The sequence below is a fragment of the Ambystoma mexicanum genome, chromosome 6q (genome assembly GCF_040938575.1).
Source record: "Ambystoma mexicanum isolate Mex_15411 chromosome 6q, UKY_AmexF1_1, whole genome shotgun sequence".
Taxonomy (NCBI): Eukaryota; Metazoa; Chordata; class Amphibia; order Caudata; family Ambystomatidae; genus Ambystoma; species Ambystoma mexicanum.
Window position 1 is genome coordinate 1,288,472,878 of NC_090937.1, and position 25,801 is coordinate 1,288,498,678.

At 45.9% G+C, this 25,801-nt stretch overlaps 1 protein-coding gene across 10 annotated transcripts in view; it reads right to left on the reverse strand.

The window, feature by feature from the left end:
• SLIT2 (slit guidance ligand 2) overlaps positions 1-25,801 on the reverse strand; it is a 715,126-nt gene that overhangs the window by 262,689 nt on the left and 426,636 nt on the right. For all 10 annotated transcript variants that reach the window (XM_069631891.1, XM_069631899.1, XM_069631897.1 and 7 more), the window contains exons 7-8: positions 15,344-15,415; positions 13,753-13,916 (exon numbers count right to left, since the gene is read on the reverse strand). In XM_069631891.1, coding sequence (XP_069487992.1) covers positions 13,753-13,916; positions 15,344-15,415 — 236 coding nt within the window. The remainder of the gene's footprint in view (positions 1-13,752; positions 13,917-15,343; positions 15,416-25,801) is intronic.

Sequence of the window (25,801 nt, forward strand, 5' to 3'; positions counted from 1 at the left end):
CACACGAAAGCAGGCAGTAGCGTCCCTGCACCTGAAAGAAATGTGCGCCAAAATGTGCGCTAACAAAAAGCACGTATATGCAGCTCTGATGAAAGTCCCATACTGTGGCCCTCTAGGACAAATGAAATGGAAAGGGGTACGCAACAAACACGGACACCCGCTGTGTGAATAATAGCGTGTGCGTGTATTTCATGGGTGCGCGTGAAGTTTAACACGCGATCGGGCCTGGGGGAGCGGGGTACGTGTATTTCAGGGGCTCGTGAGAAGTTTCACACGCAATTGGCCTGGGTACGTGTATTTCAGGGGTGCGTGAGAAGTTTTAGACGCGATTGTCCTGGGTACTTGTATTTCAGGGGTGCGTGAGAAGTTTTACACGTGATTGGCCTGGGTACGTGTATTTCAGGGGTGCGCGAGAAGTTTTACACGCGATTGGCCTGGGTACATTTATTTCAGGGGTGCGCGAGAAGTTTCACACGCGATTCGCCTGGGTATGTGTATTTCAGGAGTACGCGAGAAGTTTCACATGCGATTGGCCTGGGTACGTGTATTTCAGGGGTGCGCGAGAAGTTTTACACGCAATTGGCCTGGGGGAGCAGGTACGTGTATTTCAGGGGCTCGCGGGTGGTTTACACGTAATCGGGCCTGGGGGAGCGGGGTACATGTATTTCAGGGGTGCGCAGGTGTTTTCACACGCGATCTGGCCTGGGGGAGCGGGGTACGTGTATTTCAGGGGTGCGCAGGTGTTTTCACACGCGATCGGGCCTGGGGGAGCGGGGTACGTGTATTTCAGGGGCTCGCGGGTGGTTTTACACGCGATCGGGCCTGGGGGAGTAGGGTACCACTCACCGTCTGCCTTGCGTGTAGAAGAACGTGTAGCCAACACCCACCCGCTGTGAAGTAATAGCGTGTGAACCCCAACGCCTGCAAAACACACGCACCGCACCCCACGAAAAGCACGTACAGAGCAATGGAAATCCACGTGGGATCTTCAAGCCCTGCCAGGGCAACGCCCGTGCGTGATACGTCACAGACGTGCTTACGTGCTAAGGGCCTTTGGTCCAATGGAATCGCGTGTGCGTGCTGACGCGCTTAGGGCCTTTCCTCGAATTACATGCTGACGTGCAGAATTTTCACGTGCCAAATCACTCCGTATCAAGCTGGCCTCGCGTAAGCACACGGAAGACCAAGCTCCTGCCCAAAAAGCCGAATTACTGCCCCCCAGAGCCCCGAGCAGCCTCCCACGAGCCATCTGCTGCTGCCTGCCTGCCACCACCATGCCCTGCCATTTCAGTTGCTGTGTCCACCCTTGCTGGAACAGAAGACTCCCGACTGGGATACCATCGCTCCACAGCCCAGCCCCAGGACCCAGTTGCCCACCCACGCCAGCCTCGGGGGTCGCCATGTCGGGGCAAACACCATCCGAGACCACTGGCGACCCCCAGCCAGAGGGGCAGAGGGCCACCAGCTTCAGTCAGAAGGAAGTTGGTGTCCTGGTGGAGCTTGTCCTGGGGCATTCTGATGCCCTCTTCGGATCATCACGCGTCGACAAGGAAGGACGGGACAGGATCTGGGACGACTTTGTGGTTGCCATCAATATGGAGGGGGTGGCAACCCGCAACATCAAGCAAGTCAAGAAGCGCTGGGAGGACTTGAGGTCCAGGACCCTCAATGAAGGCCCGGCGCCTCGTGGAGGGGGGCCGGGGCAGCAGGTGTACCATCCAGATGAGGGTCCTGGAACGCGTACGCCCAACGCTCCATGCCCAGATCCTTGAGAGGCAGACCCGTCTGGAGTCGAGCGGTAAGTGGCCAAGCATTGCTGTGTGAGACAGGGCATGTTGCAATGTGCTGGTTGTCTGATACTTGCCTGTATGTGTGACATAGGCCATGTACGCATGTGTGTGTGCAGGGACATCATGGTCATGCATGTGAGACCAGTAATGTGTGAGGCACACGGTTGGTGTATGTGTTTAAATGCAACATGGGGAGCCCTATGCGGAATCGATCCATGAGAGCATGCCAGTCTCTGTTCCTGGAGATGGGTGGGGGTGAGGGATGGGTGCTGATGCCATGTGTGTCCATGTCTGTGTGTCTGACCTGCGTGTCTGTGACTTGTGAATGCCATGGATGCATGACACATGTCTGTGACAATGTTCAGAATCACTGATGCAGCCTAGTTTTCCTTGCATCCACTGTGTCTGGGGTGTACGAGTGCAGATGGATGAAAGTACGGTGAAGTGTGTGCATGTGATAGGCATGACCCATGATGCATGTGAGTTCCAAAACAACATTGTATGTTTCAAGAGACCCTTGGACATGTTTGCTAATGTCCATAGCATGCGCCATGCCTGTTACTGCATGTGTTTTGCCTGCACTGACCCATGTGTTGTGGAGGGACATGATGGAAGTGATCTTTGACAGTGCCACTCATCTGCTATTGCTTCCTGTCTAGGGGACCATTGTACAGTACCCTGATGCTTGTGTTCTATGTCTCCCTCTACAGAGCGCAAAGTGAAGAAAAGGGCGGATACGGCGCTGTGGAGCAAAGCGGCGGGGATGCCCGCACGGCTGCAGCAGAAGGGGTGGGTGAGCCCCCACAGGGGCTTGCAACGGAGGAAGACAGGGTGGAGCCATCCAGGTTGGTGGTTTCCACAGAGGAGGAGGAGGCCGCTACTGAACCGCACATGGGGCCTGGTGGGGGCATCCCTGCTGGTGCAAGTGGTGCAGTCCAGGGGCAGGGGCAGGAGGCAGCACAGGTCGCTGTGGAGGGGCCTGTGCATGTCACTGTCCCTGACACTGTGACTGCACCACCATGCACCAGCAGGGATGCCCCATCCCAGGCCCGTCCGCAGGTAGGGGGGATGTCCATGTCATCTGACTCCCCTCCAGCTGCGGACGAGGGGACCCCTGGCCGTATGGAGAAGGTCCTGATTGGTGTCGCGTTGCGCACGGGTGTCATTCGTGATGACGTGCATGCTTCCCGGGGGGAGCACGCACCTCATCATGAAGAGCACCGTGGCAACGTGGCCCAGTTGGGAGCGGCCGTGGTCGGGGGTTTCGTACATGTGTCCGCCACTCTGGCGACCCTCTCCTCCTCTGTGGAGGCTATGCGCCAGTCGTTCTCCATGCCGTCTTCCGGCCCAGATGCCACCAGGGCCCCCTGTGGACCTGCCCCGACCAACGCAGTCAACTCGGTGGGGATCCCATCCTTGCCACAGTCGGGAGTCGGAGGTCCAGCGGGGGTGGACACACCAGCAACTGGACCCCAGCAGATGGAGGATGTGACGGCATCATCGGGCAGGGCACGTGCACGATGGCGTCGGTGGATTCCATTAGCCTGGATGCCGTCGTGCTGGCACAGGCAGTTGCGTCGGAGGCAGCGGCAGGCTCGACGTGGGAGGCATCATGGCTCGGGGCCATCAACATCAGGGGGCAGGCATCGGCCGGAGGGCAGGAGAACCCTGGAATGGGAGTGTCTTCCGTGTGGGAGTGGTTGGGCCAGCAGATAGGTGCGGAGCGGCAGCGGGCAGAGGAGGAACGGCTCACAATGGTCAGGGCGGAGAACTCCATGCATAGGGCGCTGAGACGGGCTGAGTGCCTCAAGGGTATTCGCAGGGAGTTGGAGCTGGACACTGCATTATCCCTGTGAGACCTCGGGGCCAGGGAACATGCCCGCCTCCAAGCCATTGAACAGGAGTTCGATGATGCCCTGGCCCATGACATCAACCAGTGAGCCGTCAGACTAGCCCGTTGCCCTTGTAAATAGTTATGTACTTAGTTTATTTATTTTATTTATTTTACATTTATAAAGCGCTCACACAGCCCGCAGGCATCGAGGCGCTGTTACAGTAATTGTTTGTTTTTCTAGTTGCGTAATTGTGTTGTTTTTTTTTTTTGTCTTCGTTACTATTTATAACGCGCTTAAGCACCCAGAGGTTTCTAAGCGCGGACCCGGGAATCGAACCTGTTGTTGCTTCGTGTCGTCTTGCTTCCAAGACGCGCACGCTGCCGCTGAGCTATCCTCCCGGGACTTTTTTTATTTATTTTGGACCTTTTGGACAATGGACCACATTTTTGTATATAGTTTTTTTATTAGGTAGTATTTTTAGATAGGTTTCATTTCTTCAGTTGGGATCATGGACCCTGGATTGTTTATCTGTATATAGTTGACTCTTGGATTATACTTTTTTTTTGGATTTACCCATGGAGCAATGGTTTCCGGTTTTGTTTTTCCCTTGGATTTACTTTTTTGGACTGTGACTTTGGACACCTTTCCTTTGGATTATGATTTGTGGTTTTTCATTATTTTACGGACATGCTGCTTTTTAATTCCCATTGTCGTTTGTTTATTTTTAATTCCATTTATGTTGCTTTTAATACATTTTTTTCATCAAAGTTCAATGTGTAGTATCATCTCATTGGTTTCATGCATATCATGATATGGGTTTTGACATTCACTTACACCCATTGTGTGTATGTGAGGGACATGTGTTCATGTACATACTTGCCATTGGGGTTGTATCATGTAATTGGCATTTCTAAGTGGGTGGATGCAATACTTGGGTGGGTGTTTGGCATGTGGAGGCTGCCCATAAGGGCCAGGGATCTAGATTGTGATGACGTGTTGGCTGGGGGACATGAGTGGGGGCCTGCTGGCAGGTGCCCAGCACTGCTGGGGGGTGGGGGTGCAGGGGGACATGAGTGGGACATGAGTGGGGGCCTGCTGGCAGGTGCCCTGCACTGCTGGGGGCTGGGGGTGCAGGGGGACATGAGTGGGACATGAGTGGGGGCCTGATGGAAGGTGCCCCACACTGCTGGGGGGTGGGGGTGCAAGGGGACATGAATTGGTGGTCAGTAGTGCAAGGAGACATGTGCCTTTGCTGGGGGGCATGTCCATGTTGGGTGGGCTGCCTGCGGGACATGACCAGGGGTGCAGGGTAGTCCCCTGTGGTGTGGGCTGCCTGCAGGGGCCATGGAGGGAGTACAGGGAACACCTGGGAGGACCCACACTGCCAAATCACGTGTAGGACTCCCCGGCACCCCCGAAATACACGTACCCTGCTGAAATCGCGTGTGAAACTTCCCGCGCAGCCCAGTAATACACGTACCCTGCTGAAATCGCGTGTGAAACTTCCCGCGCACCCCAGTAATACACATACCCTGCTGAAATCGCATGTGAAACTTCCCACGCACACCAGTAATACACGTACCCCGTTCGCACAGGGCCAATCGTGTGTGAAACTTCCCGCGCAGCCCAGTAATACACGTACCCTGCTGAAATTGCATGTGAAACTTCCCGCGCACCCCAGTAATACACGTACCCTGCTGAAATTGCGTGTGACACTTCCCGCACACCCCAGTAATACACGTATCCCGCTCGCACAGGGCTAATCGCGTGTGAAACTTCCCGTGCAGCCCAGTAATACACGTACCCTGCTGAAATCACGTGTGAAACTTCCCACGCACCCCAGTAATACACGTACCCTGCTGAAATCGCGTGTGAAACTTCCGACGCACCCCAGTAATACACGTACCTCGCTCGCACAGGGCCAATCGCGTGTGAAACTTCCCACGCACCCCAGTAATACACCTACCCTGCTGCAATCGTGTGTGAAACTTCCCGTGCAGCCCAGTAATACACGTACCCTGCTGAAATCGCGTGTGAAACTTCCCGCGCACCCTAGTAATACACGTACCATGCTGAAATCACGTGTGAAACTTCCCACGCACCCCAGTATTACATGTACCCTGCTGAAAACGCGTGTGAAACTTCCCGCGCACCCCAGTAATACACGTACCCTGCTGAAATCGCGTGTGAAACTTCCCGCGCACCCCAGTAATACACGTACCCTGCTGAAATCGCATGTGAAACTTGCCGTGCACCCCAGTAATACACGTACCCTGCTCGCACAGGGCCAATCGTGTGTGAAACTTCCCGCGCACCCCAGTAATACACGTACCCTCCTGAAATCGCGTGTGAAACTTCCCACGCACCCCAGTAATACACGTACCCTGCTGAAATCACATGTGAAACTTCCCGCGCACCCCAGTAATACACGTACCCCGCTCGCACAGGCCCAATCGCGTGTGAAACTTCCCGCGCACCCCAGTAATACACGTACCCTGCTGAAATCGTGTGTGAAACTTCCCACGCACCCCTGAAATACACGTACCCTGCTGAAATCACGTGTGAAACTTCCCGCGCACCCCAGTAATACACGTACCCTGCTGAAATTGCATGTGAAACTTCCCGCGCACCGCAGTAATACACGTACCCTGCTAAAATCGCGTGTGAAACTTCCCGCGCACCCCAGTAATACACTTAACCCGCTCGCACAGGGCCAGTCGCGTGTGAAACTTCCTGCGATCCACAGTGATACACGTTCCCCGCTTGCCGTGCTGGTACAGGGTTAGCGCAGCACTTTGCGCTGGATTGGGGATGTTGATGGCTTTTCCCTGCGCGAGGGGTGTTCTTGGGGGCGTGACTGGCGCTGCTGCAGGGTCGCTGCGCCACTGTGCGCCACGGCTGGTTTTGGTAGCTGGAATCCATGAATATGCTGTGCGTGGAAATGGATTTAAGCGCACGCGGCTGGCGCAGTCTATCGCACGGGAACACTGTGCGCCAGCCGCGTGCGCCACTTTTGTGCGAAATTCCATGAATTACCCCGTGTGTGTGGACTGTGCGTGCAAGTAAGACAAAAGGAAAACAGAGACTACTGAGCACAAGCCCCTGGTGCACTCAAAAGGCCAGGCACCCTTCTGCCATGAGAACGGCACACAAGAAACCAAGATTAATTAGAACAAATACTTAACAGAAATAAAAATAAATAGAAATGTGAGTTAGCAAAGTAGGAAAAAGTCATAACGTCAACCACCCCCGGCATAGGAGCGGCCCAGTGTCTAAAAGGAAATCAACAGAATCAGTAAAACAAATTAATACAATCAGATACAATGAAACCTAGGGTGGTATGAATGCTAAGAACACCCTGTGTTAGAGTTGTACTAAAAAGTAATCTAAATAGAGTAGGACTTTCAAAGTACATGTGCCATTCTAAATTCCCCTAATGTCCGGGACTTCTCTAATCAAAATTGCCAGGGGTTAATAAATAGATCTAACAATAATTTTGCAAGAATCCAGCAGCATTTAGACAACAGATCTACTCAGAAATCGAAACACTGTTAAAAGATATGCAATTTAGCTTCTATATTTTAAAAAAATGGCAGCCGATCTGAATGCCCCGCTATTTGCCGCAAGGGTTATGATACCGATTAGCTTTACAAGTAGAAGTCCAAACTTGTCAGTTAAGCCACAGGGGGCCACCGCTGACTAACGATACTATGCACCTTCTTTCGAAAGCTCCTGTCCATGTTACGAAGGAATTTCTGGCCCCTGGCATGAAAGAGATCACAGAGGCACAGTCCAATAAGAGGGGCGTACATTTGAAATAACTGTGCCCAAAATATTCCTTCCTTCCCAAAAGTCCTCCAATGATCATGTAATTAGCTTATTGGGATAATCCACCCTGGTAGTCATCCCTGTCATCTCATCTCACCTTCATTTGAAGACCCCCGAACCAGGTTCAGATTTGCCCATTTTATTAAATATTACCCCATCACCCACCTTAAAGGATTCTGACCACACAGTACCAAAGGAGCCTGCAAATTGTAATTGTTGCACAAATGCAAAGCTTTGTTACACAACCGTAAAACTAATATGGATTAAATGAAATCACAATCATCAATTATACTAAGCCAGCTGGCGAAACAAGTGATCCCTGGGTCAGCAACAGATTTTAACTTGGACAATCCCCCTAGCTCCAAAGATCCTTCTAAAGTGTCCCAACATAACCATTTGCTAACCCCCGCGCCAAATGTACATTATATTAACAAATCCAATTTGATACAGTCCCTATGGGCTGTCAATACTGAGCCCCCAATGATCGTTCCTTTCAAAAACAAATGATGCATGTCCGTCAAGTGCTAAAATATCAACCAGAGGTCTAAGAGGGTCTGAGGCCCATGGACTGCCTATATTAACCCCCCCACGATTACCTAGCTCAAACTCATCCTTAATAAGACTTTGACAGCACCTAATACAGATCCTATTCCTGCCAAGCGACAAGGTGAGGCCCTTTCAGAGTATATGATGAATGTCTAGAAATCTAAGAGAGGATTAGCCAAACACCCACAATCCTTAATTTATAAAGTAACCCATTGGTTGGGTCACTACAAGCGCTGCATATCAGTTATACACTCTGATATTATCAGAGCCATTTTTTTTGCAGATCCTAACAACCCTAACTATGACTATATTCAGTTGGTACTCACCCGAGAACATCTAGTACAAGGTCTTATATCAATTGGTACATGGCAGAGGGGGCCTCCCAGCCAAAGAAAAGGCTCAGAATGGGCATTTACCACACCAGTAAAGACCCCGCTCTGAACTTCCTCAGAGTGGGAAACAATAAGTGTGGTCTCCCTTCCCACTCCCTGCCCATTACCCACACCCCCACTTTCCACATTTCCAACCCTCCAACCCCACTTCCCTTGCGATTTGCATCCCTTGAAGGTACCAGGAACACTGGTGTTTGCGGCGCATCCCTGACCCAGCAATGGCCGCCATGGAAAGGGAGAAGGGACTACATGTAGATCCATGGTGGCTATCTTCATTTGTAGTTTTTATCTCGAGCTGAGAAACGGCGAACACATCATTTCTCAACACAAGATAAAATCACTATTAGCATCCCCATACAATGTGCCGTGGTACTAGTAGCAATAAACCCCTTGGAGGGGCAGCATTACCAGACTGGTAATGCCCCACCCCCCCGCTCTGGGTTTATTGCTTAATTGAATTACACACTTTACCGCCTATCGTTTTGAGACCTCAAATCATTTTAAGACCTATAATTGTGAGGCTCACCTATCATTTTGAGACCTCTTCCCTCTGCCTCACAGGAGGCTGATCGGAAAGCACAAACCCGACTACTGGGGACCTTATTGATCTTACAGGTGAGCCAAAAAAGGAAAACACAGTCTGTACTTCTCCAAAAGACCCCCGACCAATAGTAGGCCTGAAGTGAGACAGTGACCCTCTTTTGCCACCCATACTCTCTCGCTCTCGGAAGGGGATATTATCCAATTAATAAGTAAAGAGGACTTAGTGTCCATTGTCTCTTTGAACGTCAGTGGGTTGGCCAGTAAGAACTCGTACCCCAATTCGCACAAATTCAGTCCGAAGCAAAATCATCTGCTTCCTGGAAGCCTGGCTGACTAAACCTATCCATAAACCCTACTATCATACTTATTTCTGCCCAGCCCAAAAAGCAAATAAAGGACGGCCTAAAGAAGAATTAGGATTTGGGTCCATGTTAGCCTTGGGCTATTATGCAAACCAAGTGAATTAGAGTCCCCTGATCTTTTATGTGTGGTGCTTGCCTTTGGAGGGGGTCTAACTGCCCTTATTTTGAACAGTTACTCATGAACAAATTGACAAGCAATTTTTGAGCTTTGCTAGGCATTAGCTATCGTACCTGATCCACTGATATGGTATCCAACAGTGCCCTGATACTGCAGGTCGGTTATAACTGTCAACTTCAATTCCTGAACCAGTTTTCAGCCAACCTTGCCGTACAGGATGGCCCATTGGGGTATTCCAGACCTTCACGCCCACCCTCCTGTATGCAAACATCTGCTAACAAACTCTGTCTTAGAGATCGCTCACTCTTATGGGCTAGGACCCTGTAATGGATGTTTCCACGATCACTCTCCGGCACACTCAACGTTCCATACTCATAATAAGCATAGTCTAATTGACTACATTTTGATAAATGTGAACCAATGGGACCTGATCAATTACTTCTGAGTTTCTGAACATTTGGAAAGTGACCATGACCCATTCATTGCTACATTCTACACATCTGCTAATTGTGTAAATGTTCAAACTCTGTAACACCAACACTCTAGGCCAGATCTACCTGCCAAAATCTAAAATCTGGCAGGTGGTCTTACCCTTTTGATCCTACAGTGTTATCATCTATATATGCGAAGATGCTCCCACTCTTCGAGGAATACTCGAAGGCCAACGTGGCCCTCTCACTGCTTGACTTTTACAACTCATTTGTGAATAGGTTATAACCTTTTCTATCCAGGAAGTGAAGCTTAACCTAAACAAAACCAACAAGGTTGGTTCAACCAAGAGTGCAGGAAAACCAAAACGGCCCTCCAAGCAGAACTGAAGTCTTACTCGTACAAAGGAAGGAATCCCAATTGAGTTACCAATAAAAGACAACAGTATAATAATGTAATAGCAAGGAAGAAAGCTGAGCTCAACTACAAACCTTAAACACATGCCGATATTGCGAAAAACCATAACAAGTGGAAACTTTAAGGCATATTCTATTATCTTGCATGGGACTCAGTGAAAAAAGAACCATCTACCTGGGTCATTTGTTGTCAGATCTGCGAGTATATGGCGAAGAGGCATGGGGGAACCGATTGATGAGTGGAGAAAAAACGTCACTAACACTAGCGGTGGCAAGTTTCCTTAAGAACATTTCCTTGGAACGAGAGGGAAGGATTAAACTTCTGTTGGTAAAGAAGAGAGTCTGAGAAGTAAGAGAGTCTGAGAAGTTAAACACGAGACATTCACTGTGGAAAGGATAATCAAAAATGTTTACGAAGTTCTTATCTTGCCAGGGTATGAACATCCCTTCTTTTTTACTCGCCCAATTGAAGGCCGCAAAGACAGACCTCATCTATTCTTATTTTTATCTTGTAAAAAATTGAAAATCAATTCAATCAAGTAAATAAAAAAATTAAAATAAAATGTTTAAACACCATTATCAAATCATAAAGAGCAGACTGGCAACCTTATATTCCTTTGTTAGTCTGACAACATCAGCAAGCAGTGTTTTTTATCCAGTGTCACTGCTGCATTCATATGAGTGGTTGACCACTGCCAGGTTTGTCCATGTAAGGAAAGTATATGCACAAGACAGTATGCCTTTAGCCCTCCCTAGTAATGGTAACCTGAAACTTGAAAACAATTTAGGACTTTTCTATACTCGCAGCAGAAGGCGAAATGACAAGTTGGAGCACACTCTGAAGCAGTCAGACAGAAGCAAAAAAAAACATGTAACTTGTGGGTTGTAAAACCCTGGTGCTGCAGCACATGTAGCAATGATCAGGTTAAGGGCAGTCTTCCCAATTTGAGAAACCCATCCTCCAAGTAAATGGTGCCACAATGGCTGAAACCATGCTTTGTCTATGGCAGGGGTCTGCACCTTGCGGCAGTTCAGATGACTGTCATGATCTCCGACCACTGAGAGATCATAAAATGTGGGCTGTTGAAAGCTGGAGTCCAAAACATCTGAAGCGCTAACCATTTAATCCCCCTGGCCTACGGGTTTAAGTAAGTGTCCAAACTTTGAGATAGATTAACGTTATCTGCCACCTGACATTACATGCAAAAAAGTGATGTGAAAGTATAAAGGGCGGGGCACGGCCGATCAAGCGGATATTGTGGACAACACACAAATAAATTAAGGCTTTTCTGCCACAATTCGAGGATAGGGATGCACAATAGTTCCATTGTTCTTGGTGTTTGTCCATACAACATTCATAATTTTTGATAAAATTGGTTAACATTTTCCACTGTACATGGGACAATCAACATTTCAGAGCTACTTTTATATTGCATTTTATTATAGAACAGTAAAATAGTATATAATGTATCCTATAAAAATCTGCTGCCTTAGCTCAAAGATTCCAATATTTCCACATAACTGATACATTTCTAAATTTGATGCAATTTGGTAGACGTTTTACCACAAGGAAAGTGAAATGCATTTACAGTGGCAACCGACCATGGATTCCCAAAAACTAAAACTATTTCCAAATGTGTTAATGGCCTCTTTTCCATTCCAAAAGAAAGTAATGCACACTTGCCTTCTTCCTCATCTAGAAGGCATGAATGAAGACAGAAAGCGAGATGGTGGGGTTAATAACAAGCAGTCATTCCATTAGCAAAGCATAACAAAACACATCATGAAAAACAGGATGCACCGTTCTACTGATGTTAACCATGCAGCAACAGTCTGGTAAATAAGCATAATATTTATTTGTAAGCTTAAGTCATGTATGTGGGTTTGTGAAATACTGACTTTAATCATTTAACTTGCAAATTATTAAGTAACAAGACGTGCTTCTGTTCAAATGTACGACATATGACATATCATATATGTCGAATTTTCAATTTGAGCCAAATCACACATGCCACAACACCACCTAGTAACCTCCAGTTCAGGGCCACAGATGCAGGGCATTGGGGATATGCAAATTAGCTCAAATGCGAACAAAAGGATTTATTAGTGATGTATTTACACAGGATGTGCGTCAATAAAAAACATGGCATCCTAGTTTAGTCATTTCAAATTGTAACTTGGAACATTGAATTCATATCACCACAGAATGGCATTTCATTCTATTTAAAGTGATTTGCAGGTCACAAGGAATATGTTTGAGTGGGGGGGGGGGGAGAGCGCCATCCAAAACAATGCCCGATTCTATTCCCTAATGTTCCATTGAAGATCAATGAATTAAATTGGTTTCCTTGATTATAAATGGAAGGAGAATGTAATGAGTCAATGCAGATTGGAGCTTGAAATGCATCTGCCTTATACAAATATCTTTGCATTATTAGTCTTACCTCATTCCAGATCAAACAATTATTTGGTAGTTTATGTTTCAAACAAGTAAAGACATCAGGCAAGAAGAAAGTTTCTATTACAAAAAGTAAAAATGGGCGTGTAGAACTATAGGAATGGGATAGGTCTTTTGTACGTGGACATCGTTCACCTGTTTGGAAGACATCTTGTCTTTCTGTTTAACCACATGTTATTTTCCAGTATCATGACATTTGACTTGTAAAGTGCATTGATGAATACCCACCAACTACGATTTTTCACAATAAACAAAATGCTACCTATTGGAATGAAGTTTGAATTCATAACACTGCTTTTTGTTCTTAAAACATTATTGGCACAGATTTTTAAAACTAATTTACTGAGTAGATGCTTGATAAAGACAGTACAAGCTAAGCTATGGAAAATAAGCCTAGCTGGTCACCCACTTTCAGCCTCAGCAATGCAAGGAAGTGTAGTTTAAATCCTGCAGCCCATTTATTTGCAATGTTTTTCATCAGACATTTAAAATGAACACACCTGAACATCAACGATGTTTTAAAAACACAACAACAACAACAAAATAGCCTGCACATCTGTAGTAATGTGCACTCGGAATATAGCTAGGCTGCTCTGCCTATTTGATAGCAATAATATAAATATTAATGTAAATAATAATGTAAATGTAAAAATGTGCCTAATTCCGGTCTCATAAAAACAGTATACAAGCAAAAAAGGCCCACGCTCCAAATAAATACAAGAACTGAGAAACATTGAAACACTTCATACACATAAAATGAAGGCAGGTTTTAGGGTGAGGCGCGGTTCATTGGCAAAACAGAAATCTATAGCACGGATGTACGTCCTGGCTTATTTTAAGCAATTTCTTACATCTCTAATCATCATGTCGTGTGCTATTGCAGATGATAAATATATCAAATCCAAGGTACCAAATGTTAAGAGATGCACCACACTGCATTGTGCTTAAGACAATGAGCTCCGAGTAAGGGAGTCAAACAAGAATATCATGCAAGGTCAATCAGAGAGGATGTTAAAACTTTCAGTGGCTCCTTACCACTGCACACAAACTCCCGCTTTTGAACCTCAGCAACATTGTGTCCCCTCAGGTGGGTGGGTCCCATACACTGAGTGTAGAGGCCGACTCGTGGACGCTGACGCAGCCAATCCGATAACCAGGCGAGGTGGCAGTCACAGTACAAATTGTTGGAGTGAAGCCGACTAAATGAAAGGAAACAAGTCAATATGTCTAGATTAGCAAGAACACAGAACGACGACTCTCCCGATCACATAGATAAAGAATTTCTTGATGACAAGTCTGGCACTTTACATTGCTAGACCAAACGTTTTAGATCCTTCTCTGCAGGCTTTTTCTCCTCTCGTTTGTCCCCATTTAAGAAGCAGACACATTTTAGCTTTCGCCTAATTAGTGTGATGAGAAAACAGTGGTTTGCTAACATAAAATTAAGTCTGTACAGTTCCTTTCCTTTCCCGCCATTGAGAGCTAAGCTAATACACAAGAGTTCAAAACAGCCATGGAATTCTTTTGCTGTGGTCTGTACAAAAGGAAAGAAAAGAGTAAAGGGTTTGAGGAAAATCGCCCCATAGGGGTAACAAACTGACGGCAAGAAGAATAAAAAAAATGTGCATAAAAGATGTAGCTCCCAATTAGACATATCAGTAAGTCTTGCCTTTATGAGTCTCTATAGAAACTGGCTGGTAAATCCCTTTAGCAGGTCACATTCATTTTCTGCTGAACAAGGCCTAATAATAATTCAATATGAACCGGGTCTTTCAAATCCCTTTTCTGATTTCCTCTCTTTTTGTTTAATCACAGAAAAGGGGATTAGTTGCTTTTGCCCCCTTGGGTCCCATCCTCTTTGCAAAGCCTGAAATTAAAAGACGCAAATGGCAGTGAGTGAAGGAATTAAGTCAGTCGCCTCCCTGTTGGTGGAAAGTCGCCCAAGATCATGGCTCCAGTCCAAGAGGCAAAAAGCACTTAGCTATCAATAAAATACAAGACAAATGTATTCACTAATTTAGGTAAATTACTCCAGACTGGCTCGCCTGATCTTGCAAACTGAAAATAAAGGAATCCACCAGCTATAAATCTAGGACTTGCTTCCAGAATATCTATAAAAATGTATGCCCTTTTAGCCCATTTTAACCGAAGCTCTCAATTCTAACAAAATAATGATAATGGATATTAAAATGGGATGCTCGGTCCTGAAAGTTAATTTCATATGACTAACGTTGCAGTGGATCCAGTTTAGTGTAAGGACTGCTTGCCATCTAGAAATGAAATCCTAAAGATTTCCCATTTATCAGCCCTGACAGCCCCTTTAAAGTTCATCTGTGCTCTAAGATGGACGCCACCGGTGGTACACCTTTATGGCATGTATCAGAGAACACATAAGACAGTTGTCAGTCAAGGTTGGCATCTTCAAGTGCGGCTTTAGTGTATGTTCCATCTGCCCCAATGGATATAAGTGACAACAAAAGATGCTCTCTCTCTCTCTCATCAAGGCATTCCAAACCCCCTCACCACACTTTGCTACCACTTCTCTCCTAATGCTTAACAGAATCATTCTTAAAGGTTGCCGGCACAACTATTTTGGGAACAAATTATGCAAATGGGTTGTACTTACAAGGTTCTGAGCTTAGGCATATGGTTGAAGCTTGCCACCGATAGTCGAGTGATGTTATTGTTGTTAAGAGTGCTGCAAAACAAGAAGAATCTGATCAGTACTATGGATGTGTGGTCATCTACAGTATACTTGTGGTCTTTGCTTGCTTATGTTCTTTTGCTAAACATCAAAAAGGAAGATTGTTTTTAAAATAAGCTTGGAACGAACCAGTATCCAATGACACAGTGGTTGCACACACCATGTGAACACCCTAAGATGCAGAACAGCAAGAATACACTTTCTTGCCGAGAAAGGAAACTAGAATCCTTCGCAAATGGTTCCAATTAAAACTAAGTAGTATATCCCATGTGTATATAATGCATAACACAGGCGCCTGAAATCTTCCTGCTTAAAAAGGTTTAGACTGGTATTACCTCTGTTTCCCTGCTGCCCTGTTCTTATACAAAACACAGCCCACAATCATAGATTGTGTTGCCATAATCCTTCAGTGGTTAGTCACTATTCTTCAAGTATCCAATGTAATAAAACAGGCATTTGTATTGCTCCTTTACCAGTTAGTGGTCTTGCAGTGCCCAAGGCTGGTCAATGCCAAGATCTGTGCTGGGAGATTGAGGAGATGGGTTGAGAGGAAGCAGGAAACACATAGTAGGAAGTAGTCACTTCACAAGTACACTGCAGCACCTAGGAACATGGTTCTATCTTTATGACCCGTCCAAAAAGGCCACAGTGATTTTAGCATTGTCCGGTTGACAAAAGGGATTCATAAATACATTTAATACGTATGCCCATTGTCACTGAGCTGTCCAGCAACACCCCTAGACTTTAGACTGAGTATTAGCAGTTATGGAAAAAGTGGACGGTTCCGAGCAGCTAACATTTTCTTAATGACAATTGATTTGTCCAAAAATAAGCACTGATTTCCAAAAATAAGTACGTTTTTACAAAAATAAGCATGGTTTTAATTGTAGATAGCTGACTCCCATCCGGCAGTCTGCTTTAATCAGTAGCCTCCAGGCGTAACCTCTGTCATCGTGACGTTCTGAGTGTCATCTGAACAGGACATACATTTAAGCTGAGGTGAATGAAGTAACAATTAAAAATAATGGGGTTGACAAAGTGGACCACTGCAGAACCCCTTAGGAGAAATATGTGTCTGCCACAAAGAAAGAAAGGGCCTTACTTGCACCCGCTTAGACAGTCTGAAGTAATTACTATATCCACTGTCAAGCATGTGTGGAGACTTTGGCTCAGGACCGTAGACGGTGCAAGCAATCAGGAATGATCCACGATATTTAAGGCAGATAACAGAGTAAGAATAATTAGGATTGCTGTGCAGCACCCATGCCCAATGGACGGCAGGCCATTGTACACCACTGGAAGTACAGTTTATGTCCCATAATTAAGCCTGAGCTTCATAAACCTGAGCCAGTAGTTTGTCAGCTCCAAGATGGATGCTCCTAAAGTTGCCCCATCACTCTATTGTCAATTCTTTGATTTATTATGTGGCAGTAAATGGGTAATACTTTGGAGTCAAAGAATGGCCCCTCATTGAGGAAAGTATTAATTACCCTGACCAATAGCGAGGAAAATAGCGTGGGGAGATGATTAATTAATCAGACATCGTCCATTACCTAGCTGGTGAAATAGCAATTTTAACATGGTCTTTACGGCATAAGGTTGCAAGGAGCACGTTTCATTGGGAAAAGAGCGCGGTGCAACAGTTCCAGCGCTTTATATTTGTCCTGTTCACTGTGCTGTTCAAAACAAACTGCAGGGGGACCTGTGTTTGCTTGTTTATTTGGGCTGCAACAATTAGCCGGAAGATTATCTGGAAGATTCTATGAAGAAAACAATTTCCACAGCATCCCTAAGCAGTGTATTTGTTCTGAGTCAAATTATTGAATGGTGGAGAATGGTGGAGCAACAGAAAATTAACATAGTGAGAAGGGACTGTAGGGGAGCAGAGGAGACACAGAATCCTCCCCAAACTCAGCTGGAAACAAAACTTGCCATTGTATGAAGACAGCCACAAGGAAAACAAGAAGCTTGAGCACATGGCTGCCATCCCACTAATGGAGATGAAAAGGGTGGGTAGGAAGGATAGCTTAGCCATGGATTGGCAAAGGGGTGCAGGTTATTAATGAGGCCAATGGGACCTGAAATAAGTGTTTGAAGGGGGTAGACTGGGCTATAAAAGCCCAGACAGAACAAAGTAGATTGGAGTGTGTTCGGGTGAGGTCAGGTGGGTGGAGCCTTGGACGACCAAGAGACCAGGTGGAGGGTGGAAATTGGAGTGGGGTGCTGAGGAGACTGTGGCAGTGTTCTGAGCGAGTGCATGTAAGGTATTGTGGTGGGGGAGAAGTATAGGGGGGATTTAGAAAGGGTGTCAGCCAGGAGAGTGGAGAGAGAGTTAAAGGGGGTAGTATGAGTAGTAGTGGATAGTGTGGTGAGAAGGTAGGAGGCAGTGGGGAGGGTGGAGAGAGTGTGTAGGATCAGAAGATAGAGGAGCAGCCAGGGTCATTGAGGCTGAGGTGAGGAGAGGGGTTCAGGTGAGAGAGAGAGAGAGAGAGAGAGAGAGAGAGAGAGAGAGAGAGAGAGAGAGAGAGAGAGAGAGAGAGAGAGAGGAATAGCATAGAAGGACGGGCAGGCAAGGGTAGTAGAAGAGTTGGAGAGGCAAAGGAGAGGAAGAGGCAGAGGATGAAAAGGGTACAGGCAGAGAGTGTGAGATGAGAAAGATCAGCACCCATTTGACCAAGGGCCAAAGAAGCTATATAAATGGATAAATAAAAATAAATAATATAAAAATGGAGAGGTAGAGAGGAGATAGAGATAGAGGGAGGAATAGAGACAGAGAGAGCGAGGGAGAGAGAGAGAGAGAGAGAATGAGAATAAACCATGGTCCCATCAGGGAATCAGAATAGATCACAAGTATCCTTTAAAACGCCCTGGAGGGAGATGGGTAGAAAGGGATATGGCCTTTAGGTCTACCAGTCAATATTAGAAAACACCTAGGCAGTAGGGGTTAGTGTGCTCTAAAATATGTTGAGGACATCCTAGGGGTTAGGGGTGCCTGGGTTAGGATGTTGGCAGCCCCCATGGCGGTTGAGAGAGGTGAAGGGACCCTCTCTAGTCTCAAGCGTCACATCCTTCCCATACCATTTGAATACAAATTCAATAAGCACTGTCAAACCACACCCTTTGCCTTTGGATTTTCAAGCCCATCTATCACAAGTGGCGTCAGCAATGGGATCATTCAGGCTCCAATAAGGGGGACACCCACATGAGAGCTACTACCCTTATAGAGAAAGTAGAAATAGCCCAGCTCAGGGCTGTAGCCCTGCAGTAATGGCCTGAAGATAAAGATTTTGACCTGCCACACAGCTGTGAGAGCAAGACCCATGGAATGTTCCTAGTAAGTGGGATGAGAAGGTCAATTGAAAATCCGTGCCCACTCCCCAGACACCAGGAGCCAGATCTTACCTCTTCATTGAAAGCAGCACCACCATGGAAGACAAGGGAAGCGCTTCCAAGGTATGGACTGGCCATCACCATCTGTATGCCCAGGGGGAACTGCCTGAAGAAAGCTTCCAGGTGCCACTTCAGATCCAGTTGAAACAGTCTGGGCCTCGCTAGACTCGTGCAGAACAAGCAATGCCATTTATCTGGAACTACTATCTTCATACAATTCCAGATATCTGCAACCTGATTGCTTCATACAATTCCAGATATCTGCAACCTGATTGGCAGGTCTTCTTTATGATCAGAGCACCAACCTAGAAGACTAGTAACCTGAAGGCAATAAATATCCTACACCAGTCCCAGCAACCCGAGAACCCTGTATCATGTGAAGCCCAGAATTACTGGGAGTACCCCATAGAAACATAAAGCACCCCTGGCCTACTTGTACACCCTAAAAGGCTAGTACATGGCACAGAACTCTGGCAAAATGCATGCTTTTCTTACCTTATCTGCTAATGAAAATACTATTTTCACACTGATTTTTTCACAACTTGATTGCTGCTTATCACTCAATTTCGGTCACCCTATTTATGCCCGTCCTCCTCTTAATTCATCTTATTTGCTTGCTCTCTGCCCATATTTCTCCCTCTTTTACTGCTCTATGTAGGCTTTCCTTCCCCATTCGTTTTATTTTTGTTTTTAAATGTGTTAATGGCCTTGTTCTTTTCGATCTTTACACTCTCATTTCTGTTCATGCTCCTAATCACCCTTTCATTCTTCCTCGCTTTTCCTGTTGGCTGTCTCACCTCATACTTGTGCTCAGTTCTGCTCCTTCGCTTTATGCTCTGACTCCACTTGTGCTTTCTTCCACTGCATTTTAGCTATTCCATGATGTCAAATATGTAGACACATGCTCATTGCCATTATTTGCTACAAAATGTATGTTTTTAAACATTTGCTACTTATGGCAGGTGACAGATCAGGTGAGAAGAGACAGTTGTGGCGTTTGAGAGTGGAAAGCAACATGTGAGGTGCTCCAATGGGTTGAGTGGTGAGAGATCTTGGAGTGTTCATGTCCATGAAGTCTTGTGGATGACTGCTCTGACAGACTGTTCTGTACAGTTGACATGCTGGATGCTGTTGTCAGCAGGGAACAGGAGGTGTGGGATAAGCCCTATTTCTGATATGAAGAATATGCCACGGTTTTGCGTGGTGACGATATCAGCAATTGAATTGAATTTTTTGATATTTGATCATCTTTGAAAATTCCCAAATGTCTTCTGCTTTGAAAGCACTACATCATACAGCATGGTAAGATAATAAGCCTCTATATAATAGGCTATCGCTGTGCGCATGTGTGAGTGAGAGAGAAAGAGGGACTCTTGTGTTTAATTTATTACATCAGGTGTAACTCTACAAATCCAAACCCCCTCACATTACTGCAGTTGCCATAGGATAGACATCTCTAACTTCGCATTTTGTAATACATTTACTGATATTCTAGGAATTGAGCGTACTATGTCTTGCCACATACGACAAAGTCTTTGCCAATTTCAAGAACATTGGTCCGCTTCTTGAAACTATAATTTTGAAACTGTCATGAAGGCACTGGAAAATAGCACTAGATACACTGGTATGGACTGGTATGGTTCAAGGATGCTGTCTTTAAGGCTTTACAATAAAGCTGGGGCAGAGAATACCAGAACGACATTCTTTATTGGGGCAGAAACCTGCAAAATCATATGAAATCCATCTATTCGTTCTACACCTTTCTCACCCGGTAACAGAATCCCTGCCTTATTATGGGGACATCTAGTGGGGTAACAGAGGGGTCTGGGTTCTCGCTGATGAAGTGGATGGTAGCCCTGGAGGTGGTATGGGGGTAAACCCTTTTCAACCTCACTTAGTCCCTTTCATTGGCATGGGGCCAGTCACATGCTAGATAAGAATGCTACTGGCCCTGTGAGGGACTCTCTAAAGGATGTGTGCCTTTGATTGGGACTGTGCACCCCACAGACACTGGTGGCATGCATGATCACACGCAACCAAGGAATCCAAAACAGCAGACTGGCTGTTTAAAGCTGTGGTCCAGCCACCATGCAATTCTCATGCCGGAAAACATGCAGTACTCGAGGGACGAACATAGTTACAAATTAACCAAATCACATGGCAGAAACCATAATCATGTACAGGTGCAAACCCTTCCATCCAGACTTGCCCCAGGGGAGGAGTCACTGTTATATAAAAGGGTTGTCTCCATTGTAGTTATTTGAAGGGAGATGGTGGTTCTGGAAGAAAACTGTAAGTTGTGTTCAGAGAGGGGACAGAGAAGAGTGGAAGAGGCAAGAGAAGGGGGAGACAGAATGATGTGGTAGGACAGAGACATCAGGGGGTGGCAGGAAATGGGAGGGGGGGAGAGATGATGAGGTGGTGGAAGAATGGCGTCCATGAGAAAGTCATCACGTTGTTAGACAGAGCAGGAAGGAACAAGACGTTATACTTCGACCCAAGGCAGGGGGTAAAGGTAAGATCCTAAATAGAAAGGGCTAAACCCACAATTTAATGGGGGAAATAGCATGTGGAATTGTTTAGAGACTGATCAGAACTTCAGGAAAGGGAGGTGCAGAGTTCACCTTCTAGTTGTATGCAGAAACTGGGGCTAGCAAGACCAGCTGGATCTGCCACAAAGTAGTGAAGTAGATCTGCATCTAATGGCGGACACACAGTAACATCTATAAACCCTGCAAGAATGTGGTGGTTGTATCTCACCAACAATAGGAGACCCACCAGAGGACTATCGGAGAGGAAACCCAATTGACTGATTGATGGACAGACACTCCAAGATCTTGTGAACTTTCTAGTGTGACCCTTGAACTTTAAGAACTAGTGACTAAAAACTGTCCTGATACGTAACGTTAAGTTTGATACTCAGACAGGATTTTGTGTTAAATTAAACCTGTTTTTATCCAAGATTATGTTTGGACACTTTGTGAACCCGACACCCCCACAGGGCTTTACTAATTAACACCCCCAACACAAATGAAGTTATAGATAGCCTCATGCCAGGATGTAGATGTCCACAACATGTTCCCCAGATGCCTTGTTTAAATCATTAATTCTGTCTGTCTTAGAATATTGTATGGCTTCTGCGTGAAGCCATGACACTGGGCCTGGCACTAAACCTCTGCTGCAGCCCTCTAGCTGGATGTTGTCTAAACGTTTTAACATTCTGACATATTTTTGTTCTTTTCCTCACTTTTTCCAGTCAACAAATAGGCTTGATATTTTTACCTGCTTGGCACTCTCCGTGTGGCTCCAAGGGACCAATGCCCCTAGCTATCACTTCCTATTTCTTCTTCCATCTACCAACAGCCTCTCCTTCTTCCTTACAACTTCTTGGCCCTCCTCTGCTGGTAGCTTTCTATTTTCCCTTCTTACCTACTCCAAACACTCTAACTCCTTCACCCACTCAAGTTGTTTCCCCTTGTGCTGCTCCTCCAATGTATACTGCACCCACAACAACTCCTGTACCCCCAACTCTCCCTGCAACCCCAGATCCAGCCCCTCCTTGAACCTCAAATACCAACTCCTCCTGCAGCACCAACGCCCAGCTTCTCCTGCACCCCAACTGCCCCTGCACTCCCAACACCCCCAACTCTGCTTGCGCCTCCAGCTTCACCACTCTTCTACTCCTCCACTCGCTGCTGCACTGCTCCAAACTCACTGTAACACTACCCTCTTCACTGCACAGATTTATATAGCAGTTTCCTCCCTCCTCCTCGCCTGGGCTTGTAGTAAGGACCTGCAGCTAGGTTTAACCAGTTTCCCAATTCAGTACAAAACCAGTTCACCCTCTTGGAACTGGCAGAATTCCACATGCACTCTGGGCCGCACAGGCCGAGCTGTATGAGCAGAGTTAGCAGAACACACATCTTCTCTGTGGTCAGTGTCACTCGCTCTTTGCTAGTGCCAAGTCTGTTTTTCAGGGATTTAACATTGTTAACCTTTCAAGTGATATTAACAGATGCCAAATAACATGGATCAGAGCATACTAGGCCCACGTGTTTCTACACAGTATTCTAATTTTGCTCTCTACTGCTTCAATAGAATATTCTATGTCTGCCATCTTAAAGGGCAAAATGCGACAACGACAAGATCCACATGGCCGTCTCCAGCCTAAGGTCCCCCGTGTCATGGGAGTGACCAGAGGAGTGGCCCCATATCCTCCCAGGCCTCACAACATGTAGCAGGTGGTAGGGCCTGGCCCCCAGAGTCACACCCACATGAGGACCTTAAGGGCCAAGCAGAGGACGTCATCACAAAAACCAAAGCAGGATCATGATCAATTAAAAATCATTATCCTCCATGAGGGCTCTGTTCAGGGAACCTGTGAGGGCGATCTATTCGTATAATTCAGAAGAACAGTCTGAATGTAAACAAATTGTGATAGATGCATGATGCAATATCAATTGTGTGCTGCAAGTGTTGTGCCAAACTGTGGATTGCACCATAGTTCTCCCCCCTCATTTTGCTTAAAACATGATTGTTAAGGCAGGTAGCTATCAGCTTGGAAAGCCACGCATGCCAGTGGGAGTGTTTGTGTTCTGGGGTTGGTAAATGCACACTAGCTAACTATTTTTGTTAAGGAAGACACCCATCGACAATAAACTCTGGTTATTAGTGACATCTGTTGAAGACACATTTAAAAGATCTTTGAGAAATTGGGAACAGAGGCATACAACGAGAGCTAACATTGCAATCCTTTCTTTTTTTTTTACTATATCTGCTTTGTCTTTTCACCCCTGTGCTAAACTTCACTAGCTCCGACTTGCTAATCAATCATTGGCAGAAGTGTGCAGCGAGAGGTTGTAAGAAATGTGGGAATTTTCATAGACAAATACAAAAATGGGTTACACAGGATTAACTCAAAGATTATTACAGTTGATTTTTAACAATATAGATTTTCACGCACGAGCTTAAATGAAACTTTCTAATTGTGTTACAATTCTACATATAGATGGAGAGTCGTAAAGCATATTTTGGGCATTAAGCAAAGTGCAGATGGCTCAATTAGTCCACGTTTGCTCATTCTAAAAGCACAATCATTTATAACGTTTTGTCAACTATTATAACTAGCAATTGCCACAATGGTAACAACTTTCCTATTATTTGTGAGCAGAATGCATACATATTAATACATTTTTGTTATGGATTGGGCGGAAAGCTTGTTAATAAGTTAGGGGAATGATAACTTGCTTTTAAATACATAATACATAACCCAATCACCCAATGTAATCATGGTGAAATGATTGCTGAGAAAAGATCAAAGGTCGAGTCATCCTTGCCTGAATTCGAACCTGTAGGTAACACAAAGAACTCTACGGCAGGTGCTTAACTGACCGAGTTATGTGAACAGGTAGTGCAAGGTTACAGAGAACAAGAAAGGGGACTAAAAGTACAGTAGGAAAAACACAATAAAGGGGGGGGGACCAGGCGTGAGTGGAGTTCATTGGAGTGCATAGAAAAGAAAGAATGGTGGTGTCCGTTTGTTAGAGGGGGGCAGAAATTAAATGAAATGGATTCTCTTACATTTCTTCAGGATGCTGAAAGGAAGGACGGAGTCTGCCAGGAAGATGGAGAAGGCCTGTGTCCTTGTGAGATCTCTAGAGCGCCGGTGTTTGCAGCTGGTGCTTATGGTGGTGCCGATTTAAGAGGGACGCGGCAGAGTGACGTAACTCCGCTGTGTGTCAATAAATGGGGCATTACCGCGTCAGCACAAGGGTGCACAAGGGCAGCCCGAGCCAAACGCCTGTGCCCCAGTGTCTGTTGTTGGGTGATCGGGGGAGGGTCTGGGGATACTATATTTGCAGGCCTCACGGTCTATAACAGTGGTGCAGAGATGTCCATAGATGGGTGGCTTTTCTGCCAGGTAGTCTGGGTCTGTGTAGTTGATGGTTTGAATCATTACACAGTAGGATCTGAATTTGAAGCAAGTTTGTAGGAGGTGCCAATTTTGTTTCCGTAGGTTAGTCGTGATATGATGGGATTTAAACAGTTTGATGATCAGGCGTCCTGCGGCAGATAGCAAGGCTTACTGAAAGTCGTGCAGGCCAGTAAGGCTCTGAGAATTAGGTCATGAAGGAGAAGTTATTAAGTGGTAGATATGTAATTTAGTGGAGGAGGCCCAGCTTCGTGCCAGGCCCTATAAGATAGGCTGAAATCAATGTAAAAACCAAGTGACTGAAGCCCTGAACCCCCGCATCCACTCAATAACAAGTACACATAAGCAGAAGTTAATAATCTGTTTTTTGCTGACAAGCAGTGGATTTTCTTAGTGTAGCAGGGGTATGGGGTCTAGTGGCCTGCAATTCTGATGTAATCTATTATCCAGTGTTGGTTTGATAAATCTTTAATAAAAGCATTGTCAAAGCAGTGCAGTCCAGGGATCCCAGCTGTGTGCTGATTTAAACAATTGTACTTCTATTTGTATGCCTAAAACATGTATTAACCCCCCCACCCTCCCTCCACACACACACACACACATCAACGTTGCCATGTCCGAGGGAGCAGAACTCAGCATCCTTTCTTCCACGCTCTGTGAACATCTTGTAACTTCTCTTGGAGCAGCTATCGGTTCATGGGAGTAACGCTGGTGTAACGGTGCTTCCATGTTTCCTTCACAGGTTAGGCTCTGGTTATATGCCTATACTTGCCGAAACTGGGTGAGTGAAAGAGGTGAAGCACATGAAGGGCCTGGAATGAACACTCTTTTTGTAATCACTGACTGCAGCAGCATGCAAGCGGGACAGCATGAAAAATAAAAAGTAAATGTAAGGGCATTTCAGCATTTTGTGAAATTAGGGCATATAAAAGGGGGAAAAAGTAAACTGAGCTTTTATATTCAGGACCAGACTCTAAGCACGGGTCTGGGTTTTGAACCCGCGAACTCTGCGCTGTCTTGCTTCCAAGACAAACCAGTTGCCCCTGAGCTTTCTTCGC